The 24085-nt window shown below is 42.3% G+C and overlaps 1 protein-coding gene across 1 annotated transcript in view; it reads left to right on the forward strand.

Moving 5' to 3' along the window:
• The first annotated feature begins 14266 nt into the window (after window positions 1-14266).
• Rnf212b (ring finger protein 212B) overlaps window positions 14267-24085 on the forward strand; it is a 36000-nt gene continuing 26181 nt past the window's right edge. Inside the window, exons 1-4 of the mRNA XM_090345257.1 lie at window positions 14267-14460; window positions 14751-14851; window positions 17532-17584; window positions 18214-18288. Of these exons, the coding sequence (XP_090201383.1) occupies window positions 14752-14851; window positions 17532-17584; window positions 18214-18288 (228 nt within the window). The 5' untranslated portion in view covers window positions 14267-14460; window position 14751. The remainder of the gene's footprint in view (window positions 14461-14750; window positions 14852-17531; window positions 17585-18213; window positions 18289-24085) is intronic.

Genomic DNA, 24085 nt, shown 5'->3' on the forward strand with positions numbered 1-24085 from the left:
TTTTTTTTTTTGCCAGTCCTGGGCTTAAGCTCAGGGCCTGAGCACTGTCCTTGGACTTTCTCAAGGCTAGAGCTCTACCACTTGAGCCTCAGCACCACTTCCGGCTTTTTTGTATATATGTGGTACCAAGGAATCGAACCCGGGTCTTTGTGCATGCTAGGCAAGCACTTTAACCACTAGGCCAAACTCCCAGCCCTTATTGACATTTTTTATAACCTAAAGTTATTATCACACCTACCAAAATTAACAGCAATTCTTTGGTATCTACTTATTATCTAGTCCATAATCCAGCTTCTTTTTTGTTGTTTGTGGAGCTTGTTATGAGTATAAAGATATGAATGTAGAACAGAGGGTAATGATGTGAAAATACTAAATGAATATGATGTGAAAATACTAATATAATGAATATGATTAGGATGAAAAACAATGGGATGAAATGCAGCTAAAACACTTAAAGAACTATATTGCCAATACAAACTTATATCTAAAGGCATGTGCACATGGGAGATAAAACTGATGCAAGGACACATATCTCCTGGGCATGGAAGATAGAGAAATAGCTAGAGTAAAATACCAGCACATCTCTGGGCACCACCGACCAAGCGTGTAGCCAATCTCCATCAAGCAAGGAGTTTGGGCCAGAGAGGAGCTGCCAAAGAAGAATATAAGCAAAGGACCCAGAATGAGAGATTGCACTTCTCCTGGCCTTAACTGAGACTGTGATTCAAGGATCTTTGGCCTGCAGAAGTTGCTCCTTGCCCCAGAGGACCAACGAGGACAGAAGCTCACTCCGCAGCAGGACTGGGAGCTGTGTCTAACAACTGACAGGCAAGGCCCTGTTTGACTTTGGGACTAAGAGATGTCAGAAAGGTGCTGGATAGGCAGGATAGAATTAGGCAAGTTAGTGTTGTTCTTAATGCACTATGTTATTTCTCATCTCTTTTGTTGTCCCTTGCTCATTCTCATATTGTTACAGTATCTTATCATCTGGTATATTGTATATACATTTATTTGTTTATTTGAAATAGGAAAGGGAAGGGGGAAAACAAAATAACGGGACGGGGTGGGGGAGGGAAATGGGGACAAAAACATGAGAAGGGATATCAGTATGTGTGAAGTAATTCACCTTCTATCTGGTGAATATAACTGTAACTCCTCTATTAATTACAATAAAAATATGTGAAAAAAGAATTAGTAACTAGAATATAGTGTTAACTCTGTTAAGCTGTGTTAAATCAATAAACTATGTTGCATCATATTACCTGCCTATTGGTGAATTACTTCACCAGCTCATGACTGGACTTGAACTCTTGACCTAGGCACTGTCCCCTGACCTTTCTTGCTCAAAGTGTCACAGTGTCACTTCCGGTTTTCTGGTGGTCAATTGGAGATGAGTCTCACAGACTTTCCTGCCTGAGCTGGCTTCAAACTGCGATTCAGATCTAATCTCAACCTACTGAGTAGCTAGGATTACAGGCATGAGCTATAGCTGATGCCGAGCCACAATCTAATTCCCTTATTTATTTATTTATTGCCAGTCCTGGGCTTGATCTCAGGGCCTGCACACTGTTCTTGGGTTTTCTCAAGGCTAGAACCCTACCACTTGAGCCATAGCACCACTTCTGGGTTTTTCTATGTATGTGATACTGAAGAATTGAACCCAGGTCTTCATGAATGCTAGGCAAACACTCTACCACTAGGCCAAACTCCTGGCTCCCATAATCCAATTTCTTAATGTCAAAAGACACAAACTGGTAAATTCATTTTTCACAAAGCACAGGTTAACTCTTCTGAAGTTTTTTTTTTTCTTTCTTTCTTTCTTTTTTTTTTTTTTTTTTTGCCAGTCCTGGGCCTTGAACTCAGGGCCTGAGCACTGTCCTTGGGCTTTCTCAAGACTAGAGCTCTACCACTTGAGCCACAGCACCATTTCTGGCTTTTTCTATGGATGTAGTACTGAGGAATCGAACCTGGGTCCTCATACCTGCTAGACAAGCACTCTATCTACCACTAGGCCAAACTCCCAACCCTGAAGTTGTTTTTCATGCAGACTGGATTTGAACCAAAAAAAAACAAATGTATGAGCTAGGTGCTGATGGCTTACATTTGTAATCTTAGCTATTCAAGGGGCTGAAATCTGATCACAGTTCAAAACCAGCCTGGACGGAAAAGTCTGTGAGAATCATTTCCAATTAACCACCAAAAAATCTGGAAGGGGACCTGGGGCTTAAAAAAAAAAAAAAAAAAAAAAAAAAAAAAAAGCCAAGTGTGAGTTAAGAAGCCCTGAATTCAAGCCAAAATACTGCCACCAGAAAGGTAGAGTGAACCCTGGGGTACTGGATAGGAGTCATAAGCATTAATATGAACTTAAGTTAGGCTTCAGATAATAAAAATACAGATATAAGTACATACATGGGTTAGTGTATTAACCTGGCGCTATCCACTAAAAGGATCTAATCACAGTGACATCATTGTCACTGAGCAAAACCTGTGGGCAGATTTTGTTTTCAAGATAACATTTTTTGTGTGGGGGGGTTATGGGGCTTGAACTCTTAGCCAAGGCCTTGTCCCTGAGCTCTTCAGCTCAAGGCCACTGCCCTACCCCTGAGCCACAGTGCCACTTCCCCTTTTCTGGTAATTAATTAGAGATAAGAGTCTCAAGATCTTTAGTGCCTGGGCTGGCTTTGAATCTCAATCCTTAGATCTCAGCCTCCTGAGTAGCTAGGAGTATAGATATGACCTATCCAGGCTTCTCAGAGAATTGGCTGATTTTATTGCTAGGTCAAGGAAAGTACAAGGTGAAGGTGGAACATTGCACACAAGAACACATAGCACAATATTAGATTACAAGCCAAAGTATAAAATAAATATATAAAGACAGCCAGGAACTAGTGGCAAAAACCTGTAATCCTAGCTACTCAAGAGGCTGAGATCTGAGGATCAAGGTTCAAAGCCAGCCTGCGAAGGAAAGGCCAGGAGACTCTTATCTCCAATCAATCACCAGAAAAACGGAAGTGGTGATGTGGCTCAAGTGCTAGAGTGCTAGCCTTGAGCTGAAGAACTCAGGGACAGCACCCAGGCCCAGAGTTCAAGCCCCACGACTGACAAAAAATAAATTAATAAAAATAAAAATTAATTGATTAAGAATTTAAAAAATAGGGTCGGGAGTTTGGCCTAGTAATAGAGTGCTTGTCTAACATGCACAAAGACCTAGGTTAGATTTCTCAGTACCACATGCATAGAAAAAGCCAGAAATGGTGCTGCGGCTCATGTGGCAGACCATTAGCCTTGAGAAAGCCCAGGGACAGTGCTCAGGCCCAGGGACTGGCAAATAAATAAATAAATGAAATTAAAGAAATTCATAAAAGCATCCATACTGATTTAAACTTTTGCTTTCTGGCGCTGGAATTCTAACCCAAACCTTATGCTTGCTAGGAAAACAGGTAAAAAGGCCACCATTGAGCCACAGCCCAGCTGCTGAAACAAATGTGTGTGTGTGTGTGTGTGTGTGTGTGTGTGTGTGTGTGTGTGTGTGTGTGTGTATGCTGGTATGAGGGCTTGAACTCAAGGCCTCAACACTTTTGACTTTTTCTCACATGGCTGGCACTATACCACTTGAGCCATACTTTTACTTCCAGCTTTTTGTTAGTTAATTAGATATAAGAGTCTCATGGAGGGGCCAGGAGTTTGGCCTAGTGGTAGAGTGCTTACCTAGCACGCACAAAGACCCGGGTTCAATTCCTCGGTATCACGTACATAGAAAAAAGCCAGAAGTGGTTCTGAAGCTTAAGTGGTAGAGCTCTAGCCTTGAGAAAGTCCAAGGACAGTGCTCAGGCCCTGAGCTCAAGCCCAGGATGGGCAAAAAAAAAAAAAGAGTCTCATGGAGTTTTCTTTTCTTTTTTTTTGCCGGTGGTGGGGCTTGAACTCTGGGCCTAGACACAGGGACAGTTCCCTGAGCTCGTCAGCTCAAGGCTACCACCCTACCCCTTGAGCCTTAGCCCTACTTCCATTTTTCTAATGCTTAATTGGAGATAAGAGTCTTGTGGTATTTAGTGCCGGGGCTGGCTTTGAACCTCGATTTTCAGATCGAAGCCTCCCGAGTAACTAGTATTATGGGCATGAGCTACCACACCCGGATATATATATATATATATATATATATATATATATATATATATATATATATATATATATATATATTTGCCAGATCTGGGGCTTGAACTCAGAGCCCGAGCACAGTCCTTGGGCTTTCCTCAAGGTTAGCACATGGAATCTAACTTAAGCCATAGCACCACTTATGGCTTTTTCTATGTATATGGTACCAAGGAATCGAACCTGGGTCTTTGTGCATGCTAGGCAAGCACTCTACCACTAGGCCAAACTCCCATCTCCTCATGGACTTTTCTTCCTGGACTGGCTTCAAATGGATCCTCGGATCTCAGCCTCCTGATCATGTTAGCTATGACGTTAGCTACCTGCACTAGGCTCAGAAACAGACCTTTGTTAGGAAAGAATTCCGAACAACCTAAGTAAACAATTCCTTTATGCATTCCTTCCCTATTTCAAGAGTGAGCTGGACTAGGAGTCTGGCTTCTAAGAACCAGATTATAAAAAGGAAAGAGTAAGCAATTTTTCTAAGGAGAAACTTGGCAAATACTTTCATAAGCAAGTAAGCAAGAGTCATGTTTCCAGGGTGTTGAGTGGATATTGTGTACTGTGTGTGTGTGTGTGTGTGTGTGTGTGTGTGCACGCGCGCACACGCGCCAGTCCTGGGGCTTGAACTCAGGGCCTGGGCACTGTCCTTTGACACTTTTTGTTCAAGGCTAGTGCTCTGCCACTTGAGCCACAGCACCACTTTCAGCTTTTTCTGTGTATGCAATACCGAGGAATTGAATCCAGGGCTTCATGCATTCTAGGCAAGCACTCTACCACTAAGCTATACTCCCGGCCCCTACATTAGGTTTCAATGTGATAGGACAGATACTGGAACTCTGGTACTCTTCTTAAAAACTGATGATTCATTTGGATCATAAAAACATACCAGACAATCCCAAACTGAGGAACATACTACAAAATACCTGACCAATTTCCCTGAAAACTGTGAAGGTTATGAAAAATAATGAAAGCTTGAAAAATTGAATCAGCAGAGACCACTAACAAAACAATAAAATGTAATACAGTGTCTTAGATAAGAAAGAGGACCAGTGGAATCTGAACCAAGTCTGGAATTAACAGTAATATACTAACGTTTGTTTTCAGTTTTGACAAATATACCATGGAAATCCTAGAAGGAATAGGTCAGGCTCCATCCTCAACAGGCAAAGACTGTTTATTGCCAGCGAGGGGCGCAGACCTTCTCCCTGGTTTGGAGGTTGTTTCAGGGACTGGATTTTAGGATCGGCTTAGATGAGGCTTTACAAGGAAGCAGAAAATAAAAATGGGTATGGTTTCTTCGGGGGCCCAGGGCCATGTCCCTGGCCAGGCATGACCCAGAACAGAATGCTTCACCTGGCTCAAGGGACTATAGTTTCCTGAGGGCTGTGGGTGGAGTGGTTGGCCAGGCCTAGATTGGAATAACCTGCCTGAGGACAGGTATGTGGTCAAGCCTGTTGAGGTGCACCTGGTGTCTTGTTTGGCTGGAGGGAATAAGGCAGGACAATCCTTCAACAGTAACAGAGGAGCTGTATGGAAGAACATTGCAGGAACTCTTTGTATCATCTTCAAAACTTGTCTGTATCTCCAAAATTCTTCAAATATAAAAAGTTTACTTATTAAAAAAAGAAAGCAAGAAAGAGGGCTGGGAGTTTGGCCTAGCAGTAGAGTGCTTGCCTAGCATGCACAAAGACCCAAGGTTTAGTTCCTTGGTACCAAATACATAGAAAAAAGCCAAAAGTGGTGCTGTAGTTCAAGTGGTAGGGCTCTAGCCTTGAGAACACTCAAGGACAGTCCTCAGATAAGGGATGGTTTTCTTGTTTTTTGGTTTTCTTTTTTTTGGCCAATCTGGTGCTTAAACTCAGGGCCTAGACATTCTCCTTGAGCTTTCTCAAGGCTAGCACTCTACCACTTGAGCCACAGCACCACTTCTGGCGTTTTCTGTGTATGTGGTACCAAGGAATCAAACCCAGGGCCTCATGCGTGCTAGGCAAACACTCTACCACTAGGCCATGCTCCCATCCCTGGACAAATTTCTTGAGTGATATAAACTACCAAAATTCGTGCAAGGTGACTATATAACCTGACTATTCCTATATCTATCAACTAACTGAATTTGTAGCTAGAGAGCATCCCACAAGGCTTATTGGATGGGATCAATAAAAACATGGACAAGAGGAAAAACTCAAGTCAGGCACTGGTGGCTCACACCTGCAATCCTAGCTACATAGGCGGCTGAAGTCTGAGGATCCAGGTTCAAAGCCAGCCTGGACACTGAAATCTGAGAGACTCTTATCTCCAGTTAACCACCAGAAATCCAGAAGTGGTTCTGTGGCTCAAGTGGTGGTAGCCTTGACTTGAAGAGCTCAGGGACAGTGCCCAGACCCAGAGTTCAAGCCTCAAGACCCACAAAAAAACAACAAACAAAAAACACCAAACAATAACAAAAAACAGAAGTGGTATTGTGGCTGAAAGTAGTAGCAGGCTAGCCTTGAGCTGAATAACTTAGGGAGAGGGCGCCTAGATAGAGTTCATGCCCCACGACCTATGGTGGGAGAAGAGATAGAGGTGGGGAGGGAAGGAGAGAGGGAGGAAGAGAGAGAGAAAAAGAGAGAGAGAGAGAGAGAGAGAGAGAGAGAGAGAGAGAGAGAGAGAGAGAGAGAGAGAGAGAGAGAGAGAGAGAGAGAGAGAGAGACTTAATTTGAGGCAGGGGGCTTGGCCTAGTGGTAGAGTGCTTGCCTAGCATGCATGAAAACCTGGGTTTGATTCCTTGGTACTATACACACAGAAAAACTCTGAAATGGTGCTATGGCTCAACTGGTGGAGTGTTAGCCTTGAGAAAGCTCAAGGACAGGGACTGGGAATTTGGCCTAGTGGTAGAGTGCTTGCCTAGCATGCATGAAGACCCAGGTTCGATTCCTTGGTACCACATACCTAGAAAAAAGCTGGAAGTGGTGCTGAGACTCAAGTGGTAGGGCCTTGAGAAAGCCCAAGGACAGTGCTCAGGCCCAGAGTTCAAGGCCCAGGACTGGAAAAAAAAAAAAGACCCCGACACTCAGCAAAAATATCTTTCAGGGATCAAGTGAAATCAATGTATTCTTAGATGAAGGAAAACTTTTGAGAAGTTTTCACAAGCATATATATCCTATAAAAATGACTAAGGATGGGCTGGGAGTTTGGCCTAGTGGTTAAAGTGCTTGCCTAGCATGCATAAAGACCCGGGTTCGATTCCTTGGTACCACATACATAGAAAAAAGCCGGAAGTGGTGCTGAGGCTCAAGCGGTAGAGTTCTAGCCTTGAGAAAGTCCAAGGACAGTGCTCAGGCCCTGAGCTCAAGCCCAGGACTGGCAAAAAAAAAAAAAAAAAAATGACTAAGGAAAGTTCTTCAAATAGGAAATAATAAAAGAAGAAACTTAGAACGAGCAATGTAAAAAATGACAACAAAAGAATAAAAATGTGGGGGCTGGGAGTTTGGCCTAGTGGTTAAAGTGCTTGCCTAGCATGCATGAAGACCCAGGTTCGATTCCTCGGTACCACATACATAGAAAAAAGCCGGAAGTGGTGCTGAGGCTCAAGTGGTAGAGCTCTAGCCTTGAGAAAGCCCAAGCCCAGGACTGGCAAAAAAAAAAAGAATAAAAATGTGGGAAAATACAATAATCTATTCTTTTCCCTTTAAGTTTTCCAGTTATGTTTCAGATTGAATTATGTTGCTACTACTTGACAAAACAACAGACAAGTGATGTTATATCTGTATATATAACTTTTAAGAAGATACACTAACATATTTACATAAAAAGCTGCATTGATGGGGCCAGGAGTTGAGCCTAGAGTTAGAGTGCTTGATTAGCATGCATGAAGACCCAGGTTTGATTCCTTGGTACCACATACATAGAAAAAAGCCAGAAATGGTGCTGTGGCTCAAGTGGTAGAACTCTAGCCTTGAGAAAGCCCAAGGACCTGAGTTCAAGGTCCAGGACTGGCAAAAAAAAAAGCTGCATTGGAAAGCTTTATTGATAAGTGACTGAAATTCTAAAAAGTGTGTAGCTATGAACAGACCCTCCTGCAGGCTCGTAGGATGAAGACATGGTCCTCAGCTGGTGTCTCTATTGAGAGGCAATCGATCATGACAAATCTATACCTCATCAATAGACAAATCCACTGATGAGACCAAGACCAACTGAGCCATTGAGAAGTGGGGCCTTGGGCCGGGAGTTTTCCTCAAGTAATAGACTAGCAAGCTTTGTGACCTGAGTTCAAAGCCCTAGTACCACATACACATACAAACAATACAAGAGAGGGCCTATTTGGAGCATGTAAGTCACTGTGTTACTCTGGGCATGTCCTTGAAGGGTGCACCTTGTCCCTACTCCTTCCTGCTTTTCTTTTCCTCTTTGCTTCTCTGCGCCCCCGAGGTGAGCAATTTTGCTCTGCTGTACTTGCCCTATGATAATGTTCTTCCTTGCCTCAAGCTCGCTATCATGGGACACACACACATCCATGGACTGAAACTTCTGAGTGAGCCAATAACAATCTTCCCTCCTTCAGATAGTTTTCCTCAGTTATTTTGCTTAAGAAAAAGGAAAATTGAAGACTGGTTAACATGTCCATGGGAAAGCAAGAAATATCAAACAGGAATAGAAAATGGAGGAATGAACAGAATTAAAAAACAAAACAAGATAATCTACTTATACCACAACATAGCAATTATCACATTAAATTTAAATGGTCTAAATATATCCTCTAGAAGACAGTAATTGATAGAATGGACTGAAACCAAATATGAAGTCAGAAGCCATTGGCTCATGACTTTAATCCTAGCCAATCAGGAGACTGAGATCTGGGGAATGCAATTCAAAGCCATACAAGATGGGAAAGTTCATGTGACCCGTATCTCCAACTCAGCATGGAAAAAAAAAACAAGTGGAGTTGTAGCTTAAGTGGTAGAGTTATAGCCTTGAACAAAAAAAGCTCAGGGATAGCACCCAGGCCCTGAGGCCCTGAGGCCCTGAGTCCAAACCCCAGGATTGGCACACACACACACACACACACACACACACACACACACACACACACACACACACACACAATGGCCCAACATAATCCCAAACAAAGAAATTATGCTGAGTTATTTTTAAAGGCAAGTCTCAAGAGATTATATTCAGTATGATTCCATATGTGTGTCTGTGTGTGTGTCTATGTGTGTGTGTGTGTGTAAATATATGTCTATCTGTCTAGATGTCTATCTCTCCATATTTTGGGGGGGGTGTGGTGTGGTAGGACAGTACTGAGCTCTAGTTTTCCTCACACTTGCTAGGTTCCTGCTAATATAGTCTTTAAGACACCCCCACCCCCACGAGCTCATGGGGCTTGAACACCGAGCCTGGCCACTGTCCCCGAACTCTGCAGCTCAAGGCTAGCGTACTGTACCACTTGAGTCACAGAGCCACTTCCACTTTCCTGATAGTTCATTGGAGATAAAAGTCTCACAGTCTTTTGTGCCTGGACTGCCTTTGAATCATGATCCTCAGATCTCCGTCTCCTGAGTAGTTAGGAATATAGGCGTTCCTTAGGATTTTTGCATCACTCCATATGACTTCAAAAGTTTAATAAAATGTAGCCATCCTTAAAAAAAAAAAGAGTTTTGGACTGTTTTCTTTTAAGTGATCATTATCAAGTTTTGCTATCAATATAATTTAATACATTTTTAAATTGTGTTCTTTTATATCATCCATGATATTAATTTGGTATTGACATTGTATTTAGGGGAAGCATTTATGCAGTAGTTGTAGCTTGAATTGTAGGCTAAGGTAATTGTGTTTTTCATGGATGTCTTTGTGTGTGTGTGTGTGTGTGTGTGTGTGTGTGACAGCACTAGCGTTTAAATTCAGGAGTTTGGGTTTGCCAAGCATACACTCTACCATTTGAGCCATACCCCACAAGCTCATGAAATGCCATTTTTACTGGAAAGATCAGCTGACACACTGTAAATATGGAGGTTAGGCTTGAATATTTGGTAGACCTTTTCTTTCAAAAAACAAAGAGAATGAGTTTGTCACCTTAGGGAAAGTAAATAATGATCTCTCTTACTAGTGATACAATTACACTTTCTGATAAAAATAAGATTTTTCAGTAATCCTTGTTACTCAGGAGGCTGAGATCTGAGGATCGCAGAAAAGTCAGTGCGACCCTTATCTCTAACCACCAAAGAGCCAGGAGTGTAGATGTGCCTTATGTGGCAGAATGCTAGTCTTGAGCAAAGGAAGCTCAGGGATAGGACCTAGGTCCTCAATTCAAGCCCTAGGACCACACACACACACACACACACACACACACACACTCATACACATAGGTTCCCCTCCCACACACACCGCAGAGATTATCCAACTCCTCTCTCTCCGTATCAATTTCTAGTTTTTCTATTATTTCTGTTGTCCTTTCAAAGCATCTGTTACTTTCATTTTATTTTAGAATGTTAAACATTCTGCCGCTTGGTGATCTCATTTGGTATTGTGCTTTTGTTGCCTATTGGACTAGGCTTGGGTTTAGTTTATCATGCTTTCCATAGCAAATGTATGTAATCATAAACATGACTAGTCTCCCTAAGTGCGGTGAATTGTACTGGGCTACTGCAAGTCCCAGGCTCAGCCCATCGACCATCCTGCAGGGGGCGGGGCCTACAGCCGTCACTCTGACAAGACCCCGCCCACCTCCCCTCACGCGCATGTCAGAGCCGCTGGCCACGCCCACCGCTTGCAGCGTGGCGGCCACTTGGTTTTCCCGCCATTTCCTGCTGCTCGTGAGGCGGATTGGAAGGTTCCGTGAGGATTGCCGCTGTGAAAATTCGAGAATCCTTATCTCAGGAAAGTAAGCGGGTTCTGTTCTCCGGGGTGGGCGGGGAGGCGGGGGCTGGCCCTTCTGTTCGCGTTCTTTCCTGGGGTTCCCTGCTTTTAATGGTTGCTGCTCCAGATCGAGGCGTCCATGGCGGGGGCCTCAGGAGTTGGGACTCCCGGCCTCCTTGATGCCCGAGGATCCACAGCAACAAATTCAACTCGGAAGCTCTTGGGGCTGCAGATACCTTTGCGTCACACTGTTCATTCTGGAGTGTTATGGCAGTTCTCGCGTAGGGGGCCATATGATTAGTGAGTGGTACACAGCAGCCTTCGCTGATTTAGCAAATACCCAAACACGCACACGCAAATGACAAGGAAGATATTTTAGTGGAAAACATTAATTTTTCCCGTTTAATTTCATCTTTTTAAAAATGTGTGAATTTTTTTGGGGGGGGACAAGGGATTGTAAATCAGTTTGTAAGATATATTTTTTTAATTATATGATTTTTGTTATCTTTCTTTGTACAAATGGTTGCAATTCAGCATGTCAGTTGATGAGTGCAGTGCATCTTGATTGTCCTCCTCCCATCTCTTCCAGTCCCTCAATTTTAACGGATCGAACTAGAAAATATCTTTTTCAAATGTAGTATATTCACTAAACATGATTTCATTCAGTGTAAATATTATGGTTCATTTCTATATTTATGTGTGTGTGTACATGCCAGTCCTAGGGCTTGAATTCAAGGCCCATGTGTGGTCCCTGAGCCTTTTAAACTCAAGGTTCTTACTCTACCACTTAAACCACAGCTCCACCTTTTGATGCTTAATTGGAGATATGAATCTCACAGGCTTTTCTGCCTGAGTTGACTTCAAACTGTGATCCTCAGATCTCATTCTCCTGAGTAAATAGGACTACAGGCATGAGCCACCTGCACCCAGCATTTCTGGTGTTGTGTGTATGTGTGTGTTTTGATGGTCCTGAGGCTTGAATTCAGGACCTGGGTGCTGTCCCTGAGCCTCTTTGTGCTAGCACTCTACCACTTGAGCCACAGCGCCACTTCTGGTTTTTTCTCAGTAGTTTATTGGAGATAAGCGTCTCATGGACTTTTCTGCTCCAGCTGGCTTTGAACCATGATTCTCAGATCTTGGCCTCCTGGGTAGCTAGGATTAGAGACACAGGCACCTGGCATTTCTGTGTTTTTTTGTTTTTTTTTTTGCCAGTCCTGGGCTTGAGCTCAGGGCCTGAGCACTGTCCTTGGACTTTCTCAAGGCTAGAGCTCTGCCACTTGAGCCTCAGCATCATTTCTGGCTTTTTCTATGTATGTGGTACCAAGGAATCAAACCCAGGTCTTCATGCATGCTAGACAAGCACTCTATCACTAGGCCAAACTCCCATCGCTGAGACTTAGATTCTTATTCCAGAGCTACCAAAGAATTAAAGAAGGAACTTTGGATAACTTATTTATGTTCAATGGTAATCATGTGCTTGTTTTGAAAAAAGAAAAGAAAAACATGAAATGATTTTCAGGGGAACCTTCCAGTCTGATGCTTCTGAATAATTATAGAACAGAAGGGAATGTGAACAAGCTGTGACTCGTGTCACGGATCAGCTCTGTCTTCACACAAACTGTCCCAAGTGGCCAAGATATGATCTTTATCTGTTCACTTTACTCCACTCTTCCCATGTCACAAATAAATTAAGAAATATCAGAGAGCTTGCCTAGCATTCATGAAGTCCTAGAGTCCCAGCCAATGCAAAAAGAAAAAAAATGGTTTTGTTTTTGCCAGTTCTGGAGCTTGAACTCAAGGCCTGGACACTATCCCTGACCTTTTTGTGCTCAAGGCTAGCACTCTACCACTTAAGCCACAGTGCCACTTCCAACTTTTTCTGAATAGTTAATTGGACATAAGAGTGTTATGGAGACTTTTCTGCCCAGACTGGCTTTGAACTGCAGTCTTCATATCTTAGTCCCCTGAGTAGCTAGGATTATAGGTGTGAGCCACTGGCACCCGACTAAAAAGTTTACTTTTGGGGGCTGGGAATGTGGCTTAGTGGAAGAGTGCTTGCTTAGCATGCGCGAAGCCTTGGGTTTAATTCCTCATACCACATAAACATCAAAAGCCGAAAGTGGCCCTGTGGTTCAAGTAGCAGAGTGCTGTCCTTGATCAAAAGAAGCTCAGGGACAGTGCCCACGCCCTAAGTTCAAGCCCCAGGACTAGCAAAGAAAAAAGTTGATTTTTAAATTGTTTTCATTTCTACAGGGTGCTGGTTGCTCACATCTTTACTCCTAGATACTCAAGAGACCTAAGATCTGAGACTCTCAATTCAAAGCCAGTCCAGGAGAAAAATCTGTGAGACACCTTTTTTTAAATTTTTCTTTTTGTGGGTCATGGGGCTTGAACTCTGGGCCTGGGCACTGTCCCTGAGCTCTTCAGCTCAAGGATACCATCCTACCCCTTGAGACATAGCCCCACTTTCCATTTTTTTAGTGATTAATTGGAGATAAGAATTTCTCAGTCTTTAGAGCTTGGGCTGGCTTTGATCCCAGATCCTCAGATCTCAGCCTCCTGAGTAGCTAGGATTACAGGCATGAGCCACCGAGCCTGGCATGGGAGACTTTTTTTTTTTTTGCCAGTCCTGGGTGGGGCTTGAACTCAGGGCCTGGGCACTGTCCTTGGGGTTTCTCAAAGCTAGCACTCTACAGCTTGAGCCACAGCACCACTTCTGGCTTTTTCTATGTATGTGGTACTGAGGAATCAAACCCAGGGCTTCATGTATGCTAGGCAAACACTCTACCATTAGGCCAAACTCCCAGCCCATATGAGGCTTTTATCTCCACTAAACTACAACAAACAAGCAAACAGACCCAAATGAAAACAACAACAAAATCCCCCACAAAAACAGAGGTGGAGCTGTGCCTCAAATGGTGAAATGTTAGCCTGGAGCACAAGAGCTCAGGAGCGGGGCTCAGGCCCAGAGTTCAAGCCCTAGGGTTGGCAAAAATAAAATCAGTCAATTAATTAGTTATAATTGTTTTTTTTTCTACTACAAATTGAGATATTAATCTGGAATGCTTGAACACATAAAAAAGTAGAGCAAGGCATAGTGGTTCATACCTGTGATCCCATTACTGGGGAGACAGAGACAGGAGGTTATGGGTTCAAGGCTAGCAGGTGAAATATAGTGATAGCCTCATGTCAGAAACACAAGAAGGTGTATGGAAGGGCTGAAACAGCTTGTGCACAGGTGCACATGCGTGTACACACAGAGTCATAATCTCACCACTACAAAAAAAATTTTTTTCAGGTGGTTTGAACTCTGGGCCTGGGTGCTGTCCCTGAACTCTTCAGCTCAAGGCTAGCACTCTACAGTACCATTTCTGGTGTTCTGATGGTTAATTGGAGATAAAAGTCTCATGGACTTTTGCGCTTTGAACCTCGATCCTCAGCTCTCAGCCTCCTGCGTTGCTAGGGTTATAGGTATGAGCCACCTGATGCCCAGCAAAAAGAAAAGAAAAGAAAAAAAAAAAACCTTGCTGCTGCCTTCCTACACTTTTCTTAGACTGATAGACAGATAGATAGACTTTATGACATCGTATTTACAAGCTTTTTCTAACTTTATATGTAGTTCCTTATGACCTATTGAAATTCCCACAGTAATATGCTCATAATCCCAAGCTACCAGAAACTAAACCAAATATTGCATGGAGTTTGGAACAGCCGTTAATTCAGTTATTCTTCATATTGTTCTTACTCTTTATCTGCTACAGAATGGATTGGTTTCATTGCAACCATTGTTTCCGTAAAGATGGGGCTCATTTCTTTGTCACCAACTGTGGCCATATTTTCTGTAAGCAGTGTATGACCCTGGGTAAGTGACTTGTTCTCCATTTCTGGCCAAGATGTTTTCATCTAGATGTACTGATTAGCCTTGTCTATGTGATTTAGAGTGTAAATCATTTGGTAGGCCTGTCATGGTATAGAAGCTGTGGATTGTAACAAAGATTGATCTTTGGGTTTAAATGCTTGTTGTTCTGATGGTCTGCTATGTGAGCCATACTTCTAGCCCTGTTTTTTTATTAAGAACTCAAACTTTTCTGCCCAAGCTGGTCTTGAACCTTAATCCTGACGGCTAAACTCTCAGCCTTCTGAGTGGGTAGGATTGCCAACAACAGCCACGGAAATCACAGGTATCTGACTTCTTACCTCATTTTTAGTCTTTTTTTTTTTTGCTGGTCCTGGGGCTTGAACGCAGGGTGTGGGCACTGCCCTTGGACAATTTTTGCTCAAGGCTAGCACTCTGCCACTTGTGCCACTTCTGGCTTTTTCTGTGTATGTGGTACTGAGGAATCAAACCCACAGCTTCATGCATGCCAGGCGAGCACTCTAGCACTAGGCCATGCTCCCAGGCTGATTTTTAGTCTTTTTCTTTTTGTTGGTTATGGGGCTTGAACTCTGGGCCTGGGCACTGTCCCAGAGCTCTTCAGCTGGAGGCCAGCTTTCTATCGCTTTGAGCCACAGGGTCACTTCAGGTTTTCTGGTGGTTAGTTGGAGAGAAGAGTCTCACGGACTTTAGTGCCTGTGCTGGCTTTAAACTGTGATCCTCAGATCTCAGCCTCCTGAGTAGCTAGGATTACAGGCGTGAGCCACTGGTGCCCAGCTTTTATGTCATTTTAAAAATGTAAAACATACTTCTGAGGCCCAGGCAAGTAGGTACTACAGTGGCCTGTAGTCCCTGCTCCTGGGCTTACTCAGGAGAATTTCATGAGCCAAGTTAACCTGGGCAACATAGTGAGACCCTGCCTCAAAACCAAAAATAAATGAACAAGCAAAACACAAACAAACTTAAGGCATATGTAACTTCCTTGCAGAGAAGTGACACAAGGTCAGATTTTACAGAAGTGCTACTGAAATAGAGTTTTGTCCCTTTTTTTTTGTATAGATAACGAGTGGGTAAAGTCAGTTCTTGTTTAATTATCATTCTCCTTTAAGATAATAGCAGTATATAGGCATAGGACATCATAAAACCACAGTGCAAAGGGCTACACACATTTGGCATTGATAGACTATAAGGAATCAGGTAAGACACGATGAGAGAGGAAGTAGTGATCTGGCAATGGCCACATGGCAGAAGTCTCGGTATACACAGCCTAATCCTTACCTTTATCCTGTAGGAGGGTGTAGGCTTGGAAGTGTTTTAGTGTTTTTCGTTTTGTTTTAATTAAATAGACCATCTTTCACTTGCTAGCTCATGCTGGGAACAATAGGGAGGGAAAACTAGGGGAAAATCTTTCCTCTTTCCCAAAGGAAAACAGTCAGGTATGGTAGTCTCTGGAGAAGCTTTTTCTCTATGTGGATCATATGACCCTTTTAGGTTATCTGCTGATAGAACAAGGCAGTTCACTATAGTAACAGCAGCTCATTTTGGAGTGGTTTGTCTCTAAAGCATAAGCCATGTGATGTTTTCTCCTGACATGGCATTTTTCTTAATAACTAGCACCACCACTAAGTTTGCACTTTAAAAAATAGGAAATTGAATTTTTGCTTCTTCTCAAACGGGATTAATTGGAGCATAGGGAGCTTTAAAGCAAGTCTAGAAATATTTGCAAAGTGATAAAAGGGCAGAAATCACCTGGAGGAGTTCCTGATAGTACACAATATGTGCTTGCAGTCAGGCAGATAGGATAACAAGCATATTAACTTAAAGTGTGGCCCAGTGGTAGGGGTAGCATGTTCACCTAGTGTGCACGAAGCCCTGTGTTTGATTCCCCAGAATCACATACCCAGAAAAAGCCTGTGGCTCAAGTGGCAGAGTGCTAGCCTTGAGCAAAAAGTGTCCAAGGATGGTGCCTGGGCCCTGAGTTCAAGCCCCAGGACTGGAAAAAAAAATTATTGTGTTGTTCCTGTGTTTATAAGAATAAACACTCAGCTGGCGGGGGTTGGGGGGCCCACAGGAAGATTAGACAGTTGCTCATTCCTGTCATCCTAGCTACTCAGGAAGTTGAGGTCTGAGGATCACAGTTCAAATCCATACTGAGCAAGTCCATGAGGTACTTATCTCCAATTAACCACCATAAAGCTAGAACTGTGGCTCAAGTGGCAGAGTACTAACCTTGAGCATGAAAACTCAGGGACAGTGCTAGTTCTGTGTTCAAGCCTCAGGGCAGGCACACACACACACACACCAAAAGAGTAGTAGAAATTTATAACAGAATGATTTTTTTTCCAATTCTGGGACTTGAACTCAGGGCCTGAGCACTGTCCTTAAGCTTTACTCAAGGCTAGAGCTCTATCCTTTGAGCAGCAGCACCACTTCCAGCTTTTTCTATGTATGTGGTACCAAGGAATCGACCCTGGGTCTTTGTGCATACTAGGTGAGCACTCTACCACTAGGCCAAGCTCCTGGCCCAGCACAATGATTTTTTAAGTTCAGTAAGAATCCTTTTCTTGCTAGCCTACTTGATTATTATCATATATGTTAGGAAAATCTTACTTGATGCTCATGAGAATCAAACTTTTTATATATATATATATATATATATGCCTTTCAGAAAAATGTGCTGTTTGTGGTTCTCCTTGCAAGTACCTGGCTCTTTCTGATAATGTAAGTCACCTCCACCTCTGTACATCTCATTTCCTTTTTTTAATGAATTTATATTTATTTATAGAAAGGAATTTATATAATATGAGCCATAATTACAGAAAAAGTCCAGAAATAATAAAAGCCTCTTAATACAAACAAGGAAGTTATTAAGTTGTTAAAATGAAATGCTATAGTACCATTGTATACATCTCATTTCTGTCACAGACCATCCTATCCCCTTCCTACCTTGTTGGAAGTATAAAGTGTTGATGATTCTTTAATTAACAAAGGGAACAGGGAGGTGCCCATGACTCACACCTGTAATCCTAGCTACTGAAGAGGCTGAGATCTGAGGAGTGCAGTTAGAAACTCTGAAATTCTTATCTCCAGTTAATCATCAAAAAGCTAGAGGTGGAGCTGTGGCTCAAGTAGTAGAGTGCTAGCCTTAAGCAAAGAAGCTCAAGGGCAGCAGCCTGCCAAGAAAGAGAAAAAGGAAAAAAGAAAGGAAGAAGGGAGAGAGGGAAGGAAGGGAGAGAGGGAGAGAGGGAGGAGAACAAAATAACTTGCACAGAGCAATTGTAAAAAGGTCTAATTATTTTATTGTCATTTCATTGTGGATATTTTCACTTTGGTTTTTACTGTTGTCGTAGCTGAAACCTCAGGAGAAGATGTTCTTCAAAAGCCCTGTGGATACAGCTCTGAAGTATTTTAGTCACATCGCTCAGGTATGAAAAATAAAAGGAAGGAAAATCTGATTTTCCAAGTAAATTGTAACTGCCTCATTCCTTTATCAAAGGTTCATTTTAGACTGCTGCTGTTCACAAGGGACAGAGGCTGCTCTCTTTGCTTTCTTCCTTGATATAGATCTCAACCAGTTAACTTGATTCCCACCTCCCCCCTCTGTTATGGGACTTGAACTTTGGGCCTGGGTGGTGTCTCTGAACTCTTTAGCTCAAGGCTACCTCCCTACCCCTTGAGCCATAGCCTTACCCCTTGAGCACAGGTCACTTCCATTCTTAGTGCCTGGGCTGGCTTTGAACCTTGATCCTCAGATCTCAGCCTCCTACATGAGTAGCTAGGATTACCAATATGAGCCACTGGCACCCAGTTTAGCCAGTTAACTTTTTTTTTTGTGGGTCATGGGGCTTGAACTCCACCTGGGTGCTGTCCCTGAGCTCTTCAGCTCAAGGCTACCGCCCTACCCTTGAGCCAAGCCCCATTTCCCATTTTCTGGGAGTTAATTGGAGATAAGAGTCTCAGGCCTTTAGTGCCTGGGCTGGCTTTGAATCTTGATCATCAGATTTCAGCCTCCAGAGTAGCATGAGCCACGTGCCCGCAGCTAGTTAACTTTTTATTGATCCAGAATGTATAATAGGCTATAAAAATCATAATGTAGTTAATTCCTGTTTTGTACTTCCTATTCCTTTTTGTTTTTGTTTTAATATTTTTTATTGTAATTAATAAAAGGGTTACATGATATTTGCCAGATAGAAGGTCATTAATTCACATACATTGATACCCTTTCACATGTCTTGGTACCCATTACTCTCCCCCCCACCCACCCCCCATCCTCCTTTTTGTTTTTAGTCTGAGACTGGGACTTGAATCTTCTGTTTATTGTCTGGCACTCTATCAACTGAGTCATGCCTCCAAAGTCAATTCTAGTTCTAGTAAGTAGTCTCTGTGACTAAGAAATGTGCTAGGGAGCTTTGTCATCTTTCTCTGAGGATAGATTCATCTTCTAAAAATTACTTGGAATAGACAGACCGCCTGCAAACAATGAATTTCATAGTTTAACTCTCAAACTTTTGCTTTTAAATCTGTATTTATGAAAGTATGTCTTATTCTTCACTTTTATTTTTCTCTCCTTTTATGTGGTGTTGAGAATCTATGAGAGCCAAGAGTTTGACTAGTGGTAGAATGCTTGCCTAGCATGCAGGAAGACCTGGGTTTGATTCCTCAGTACCACATACATAGAAAAGCCAGGAGTGGTGCTGTGGCTCAAATGGCAGAGTGCTAGCCTTGAGGAAAAAGCCCAAGTTCTTAGGCTCTGAATTCAAGCCCCAGGACTCACACACACACACAGAATTTATATTTTCATTTTCAGCTGCTTTCAAGTAGTTTTGTGACCATTTCCTATAAAATCAGAAACAAGGCAAAGATGTCCACTCTTTCTACTCATTTTCAATGTAATCTTGAAACTTCTGGCCAGCACAATATGGTAAGAGAAAGACATAAATGGGATTCACATAGGGAAAGAAGTCATCAAACCAAGAAAGGAGTCTTGTGAATTTTTCTGGCAGGGCTAGCCTTGAACTATAATCCTCCATGTCTCCCATTTGTATTCATGAGCCACTGGTGCTAAGCACCCTTTTATTCTTACTAGAGAACAGCTTTACTATGTATGCAGATGACCCTTAGGCATCGTCAGGTTGAAGATGAGATTTGATTTTAATTTTGTTATTCAGAATTTTATCCATTGGTCCTAACTCCGGATAGGAATGAGAATTAGAATTTTGGTTGTATTCTGGCTTTTAGCTGGTCAGGTGAGCTATTGTTTTGGGGATAACATATTTAATGTGATGATGAATTAAAATCTAGCTGAGACTGAAAGAGTAGTGAAAAAAAAGTCACATGAACGAGAGAGAGTAGACTTGTGGTTAATAACTAAGCCTAGGTTAGTTAATCATCAGTAGAGAAATTATGTGTAGTTTGAGTCTTAACCAGCCTAATCATGGAACCAATTACACATGGTCAAATAATCAAGATAAAACAAACAGGAAAGATTGTTTAATCATCACTTTAGTGAAGTGTCAGTTTGGTGAAGTCAGCAAAGTCTGAAAATGTATTTCGTAAATCTGTAAAATTGAGTAGCTGATCCATGAAAAATACCCAGATTGAATCATTCAGTCTTCTGTTTAAACTTCCTTCCTCTATCAAATCTTTACTGATTCTCCTATCTTAAAAGTAATCCCAGTGTTCTTTACTCCTTTATCAACTTTATTTCTTATCATCATTCTTACGTCTATCTTTATATTATATACTTGTTTATTGTCCATGTTCTACGTTGCAGTATAAGCTCTATGAACACAGAGATTTGGTTAGTTGTGTTTATTGTTCTCTAACTAGTTCCTAATATATGACACCCAAACATTGTTATGAAAAAAATGCTCTGCATATCCATCCTCAGTCTCTATAATGACCCAGCAAAGGCATTTTTCTTCTCTACTCTCTCCTACCAGTTGATCAAGCTACCTTTTTGGAATTTCTTACTTACCTCCAGATAATTTTCAGAGGAATTGGAGAGTTCTGTATGGATCCTGTCCAAAGCTTTCTTCTAGTTTTGGGTCATAGACTATACCCTTAAACACTAGCTGTCTTTCAGATACCATTGGAGTAATACTTCCTTCTTTGATATAAAGCTGTCACTGAATTATGTAGGCAGAGTCAGTGTCCTTTGACTTCCAGCCCACATTGCTTTTAACTGCAAAATTTTAAACTTTGAAGTAGCAATTTATTTGTTCAGTTTAACTTACTGAACTGTGAGCAGATAATATCTTTGTAACACCTGTTGTGTGACGAGGTACCTGGCACAAATTAGGTGCATAAAAATATTGGGGGGGGGGCTGGGAGTTCAGCCTAGTGGTAGAGTGCTTGCCTAGCATGCACAAAGACCCGGGTTCAATTTCTCGGTACCACATACACAGAAAAAGCCAGAGCTCTAGCCTTGAGAAAGCCCAAGGACAGTGCTCAGGCGGAGTTCAAGATCTAGGACTGGCAAAAAAAAAAAAAAAAGTTTTGTTTTTTTTTTTGTGTGTTTATTTTTGTTTGTTTGTTTGTTTGTTTTTTTGGTAGATTATGGAGCTTGAACTCTGGGTCTGGGCACTGTCCCTGAGCTCTTCAGCTCAAGGCTGCTGCCCTACCCCTTGAGACACTTCCAGTTTTCTAGTGGTTAATTGGAGATAAAGAGTCTCATGTTCTTTAGTGTCTGAGCTGGCTTTGAACCTTGATCCTCAGATCTCAGCCTCATAAGTAGCTAGGATTATAGGCATGTGTCACGGGCACCTGGCTTGAGTGTTTTTTGTTTTTGTTTTTGTTTTTTTTTGTCAGTCATGGGACTTGAGCCCTGGGCCTGGGCACTGTACCTGAGTTCTTTAGCTCAATGCTAGTGCTGTACCACTTTGAGCCACAACACCACTTCTGGTGGTGGATTGGAGATCAGAGTCTCACAGACTTCTATGCCTAGGCTGGCTTCGAAATGTGATCCTCAGATCTCAGCCTCCTGATTAGCTAGGATTGCATCTATGATCTACCGGCCTCCAGCAAAAATATTTATAAATGGACTCATGTGAAGCTGGTTAAGAGGATAGTTATTTAGGGTAGAATCAGAGAATTAGATACTTGTAGGCCATGGCAAGAAATTCAAATTTTCTGCATATAGTAGGATATCATTGAAGGGTTTATGAGAGGTCTCATGTTACTTGCAAACAAGGAGACCATGGGATCAGAGCTGTCCAAGTCCTTTGGAGCTTACATGTGCTCTGGATGCCTAGAACTAAAGAATTCTGCATTTGCCCTGCTGGGTTTCAGTCTTGTTTTGATCCTTTCTATATGTCCTCCGATTCCTCCCATTTGGAATAGGAGATTTACTTTGTGCCATTGGATGTTGGAAATATATAACTTGCGTTTGGCTTTATATGGGCTGATAGCTGGCAGTTGAGTTTTCCTTGAGTCTCAAAGGATACTTTAGACTGGAACTTTTGTGTATGTGTATAGTAATAGGCTGTATACTCAAACCCCCACTAGGCATGTGCTTTACCACTTGGGCAATACCCCTAGTTCTTTTTTTTTTTTTTTTTTTTTGCCAGTCCTGAGCTTGAGCTCAGGGCCTGAGCACTGTCCTTGGATTTTCTCAAGGTTAGAACTCTACCACTTGAGCTTCAGCGCCACTTCTGGCTTTTTTTTCTATGTATGTGGTGCCGAGGAATCGAACCCTGGTCTTCGTGCATGCTAAGCAAGCACTCTACCACTAGGCCAAACTCCCAGTCCCAACTCCCCCCCTAGTTCTTTTGATGTATGTGTGCTAGGGCTTGAACTCAGAGCCTAGACACTGTCCCTGAACTTCTTTGCTCAAGGCTAGTGTTCTATCACTGAGCCACGGCTCCTCCTTTAGATTTTTGCTGGCTAACTGGAGATAATATCATGGACTTTCCTTCCCAGGCTGCCTTCAAATCTCAAATTTCAGCCTCTTGAGTAGATAGGATTACAGGAGTCAACCACCATTTCCTAGCATAGTTTTGGTTTGTTTTTGGTGCCAGTCTTGGGGCTTGAACTCAGGGCCTGGACTCTGTCCTGAACTTCTCTGTGCTCAAGGCTAGTGTTGTAGCACTTTGGAGATGAGAGTCTCATGGACTTCAGTGCCCAAGCTGGCTTTGAACCATGATCCTCAGATCTCAGCCTCCTGAGTAGCTAATTATAGGTGTGAGCCACCGTAACCAGCTGCTCTTTCTAGGTTTTTAAATAGCCATATAGTTTCATACCTTTAAGCTTGGAAGGTAGTCTTATAAAGATTGAATTAAAGCTAGGTGCCAGTGGCTCAGGCCTGCAACCCTACTACTCACGAGGCTCATATCTAAAATTGGTTTGAAGCTGGCCAAGGCAGCAAAAAGCCAGAAGTAGATGTGTGCCTCAAGTGATATACACCAGCCTTAAGTGAAAAAGCTGGGGACCATGCCAAGACTCTGAGCTCAAGCCCCAATACGAACACACACACACATACCCACACGTGTGCGTGCACACGCGTGCACACACACACACACACACACACACACTGAATTAACAGTGACTTCTTAATTATTTGTACATTCTCCTGTTCTATTACATGTGTTTCATTTATTAGCACACACGGCAGAATGTCTCTTCAACAATCTTGTGGTAAACTACTAAATTCTGATGAGCTGTTCATCTTGACACTATAGTTCTTACACTGGATATGATGAATGCCATGGAGGAGTGTTACATGAAAGAATGAATGATCTTTGTACTATATATTATTTTCAAGCCCCTTGTATGAGGAATTTTCTGATACCAACCAGTTTTTTGGCAATAAGTAAATAAAATGACTTATGTTCAATATTTTTAAGATACTGATGTTTGAACTCAGAGCCTCGTGCTTACTGTGCTTGGTTGCTCTTAGCTGGTGTTTTACCACTTTACTATACCTCTAAGTTGGCCTTTTGCTGGATTTGTTTTTTGGTTTTGGGGTTTTTTTTTTGGGGGGGGGGTGGACGTCCATGGACATTTCTGCCTGGATTGGCTTCCTGGATTGCCTGGATTGTAGGTATGAGCTACTAACTTGGCTCAATTATTTTAAAAATGTAAACAGTACTTTCATTGATAGTTTAGGACCATAATGAGCAACTTCATAGAACATAATCAAGACAATCTCAAGATAATAAAGTATAAAATCGCAGAAGAAAAATTAATAATCTTCACTTTCCTCCTCCCTTCAACCCCATAAGA

The sequence above is a fragment of the Megascapheus bottae genome, chromosome 14 (genome assembly GCF_031878675.1).
Source record: "Megascapheus bottae isolate mThoBot1 chromosome 14, mThoBot2.hap1, whole genome shotgun sequence".
In the NCBI taxonomy this organism is placed as follows: domain Eukaryota; kingdom Metazoa; phylum Chordata; class Mammalia; order Rodentia; family Geomyidae; genus Megascapheus; species Megascapheus bottae.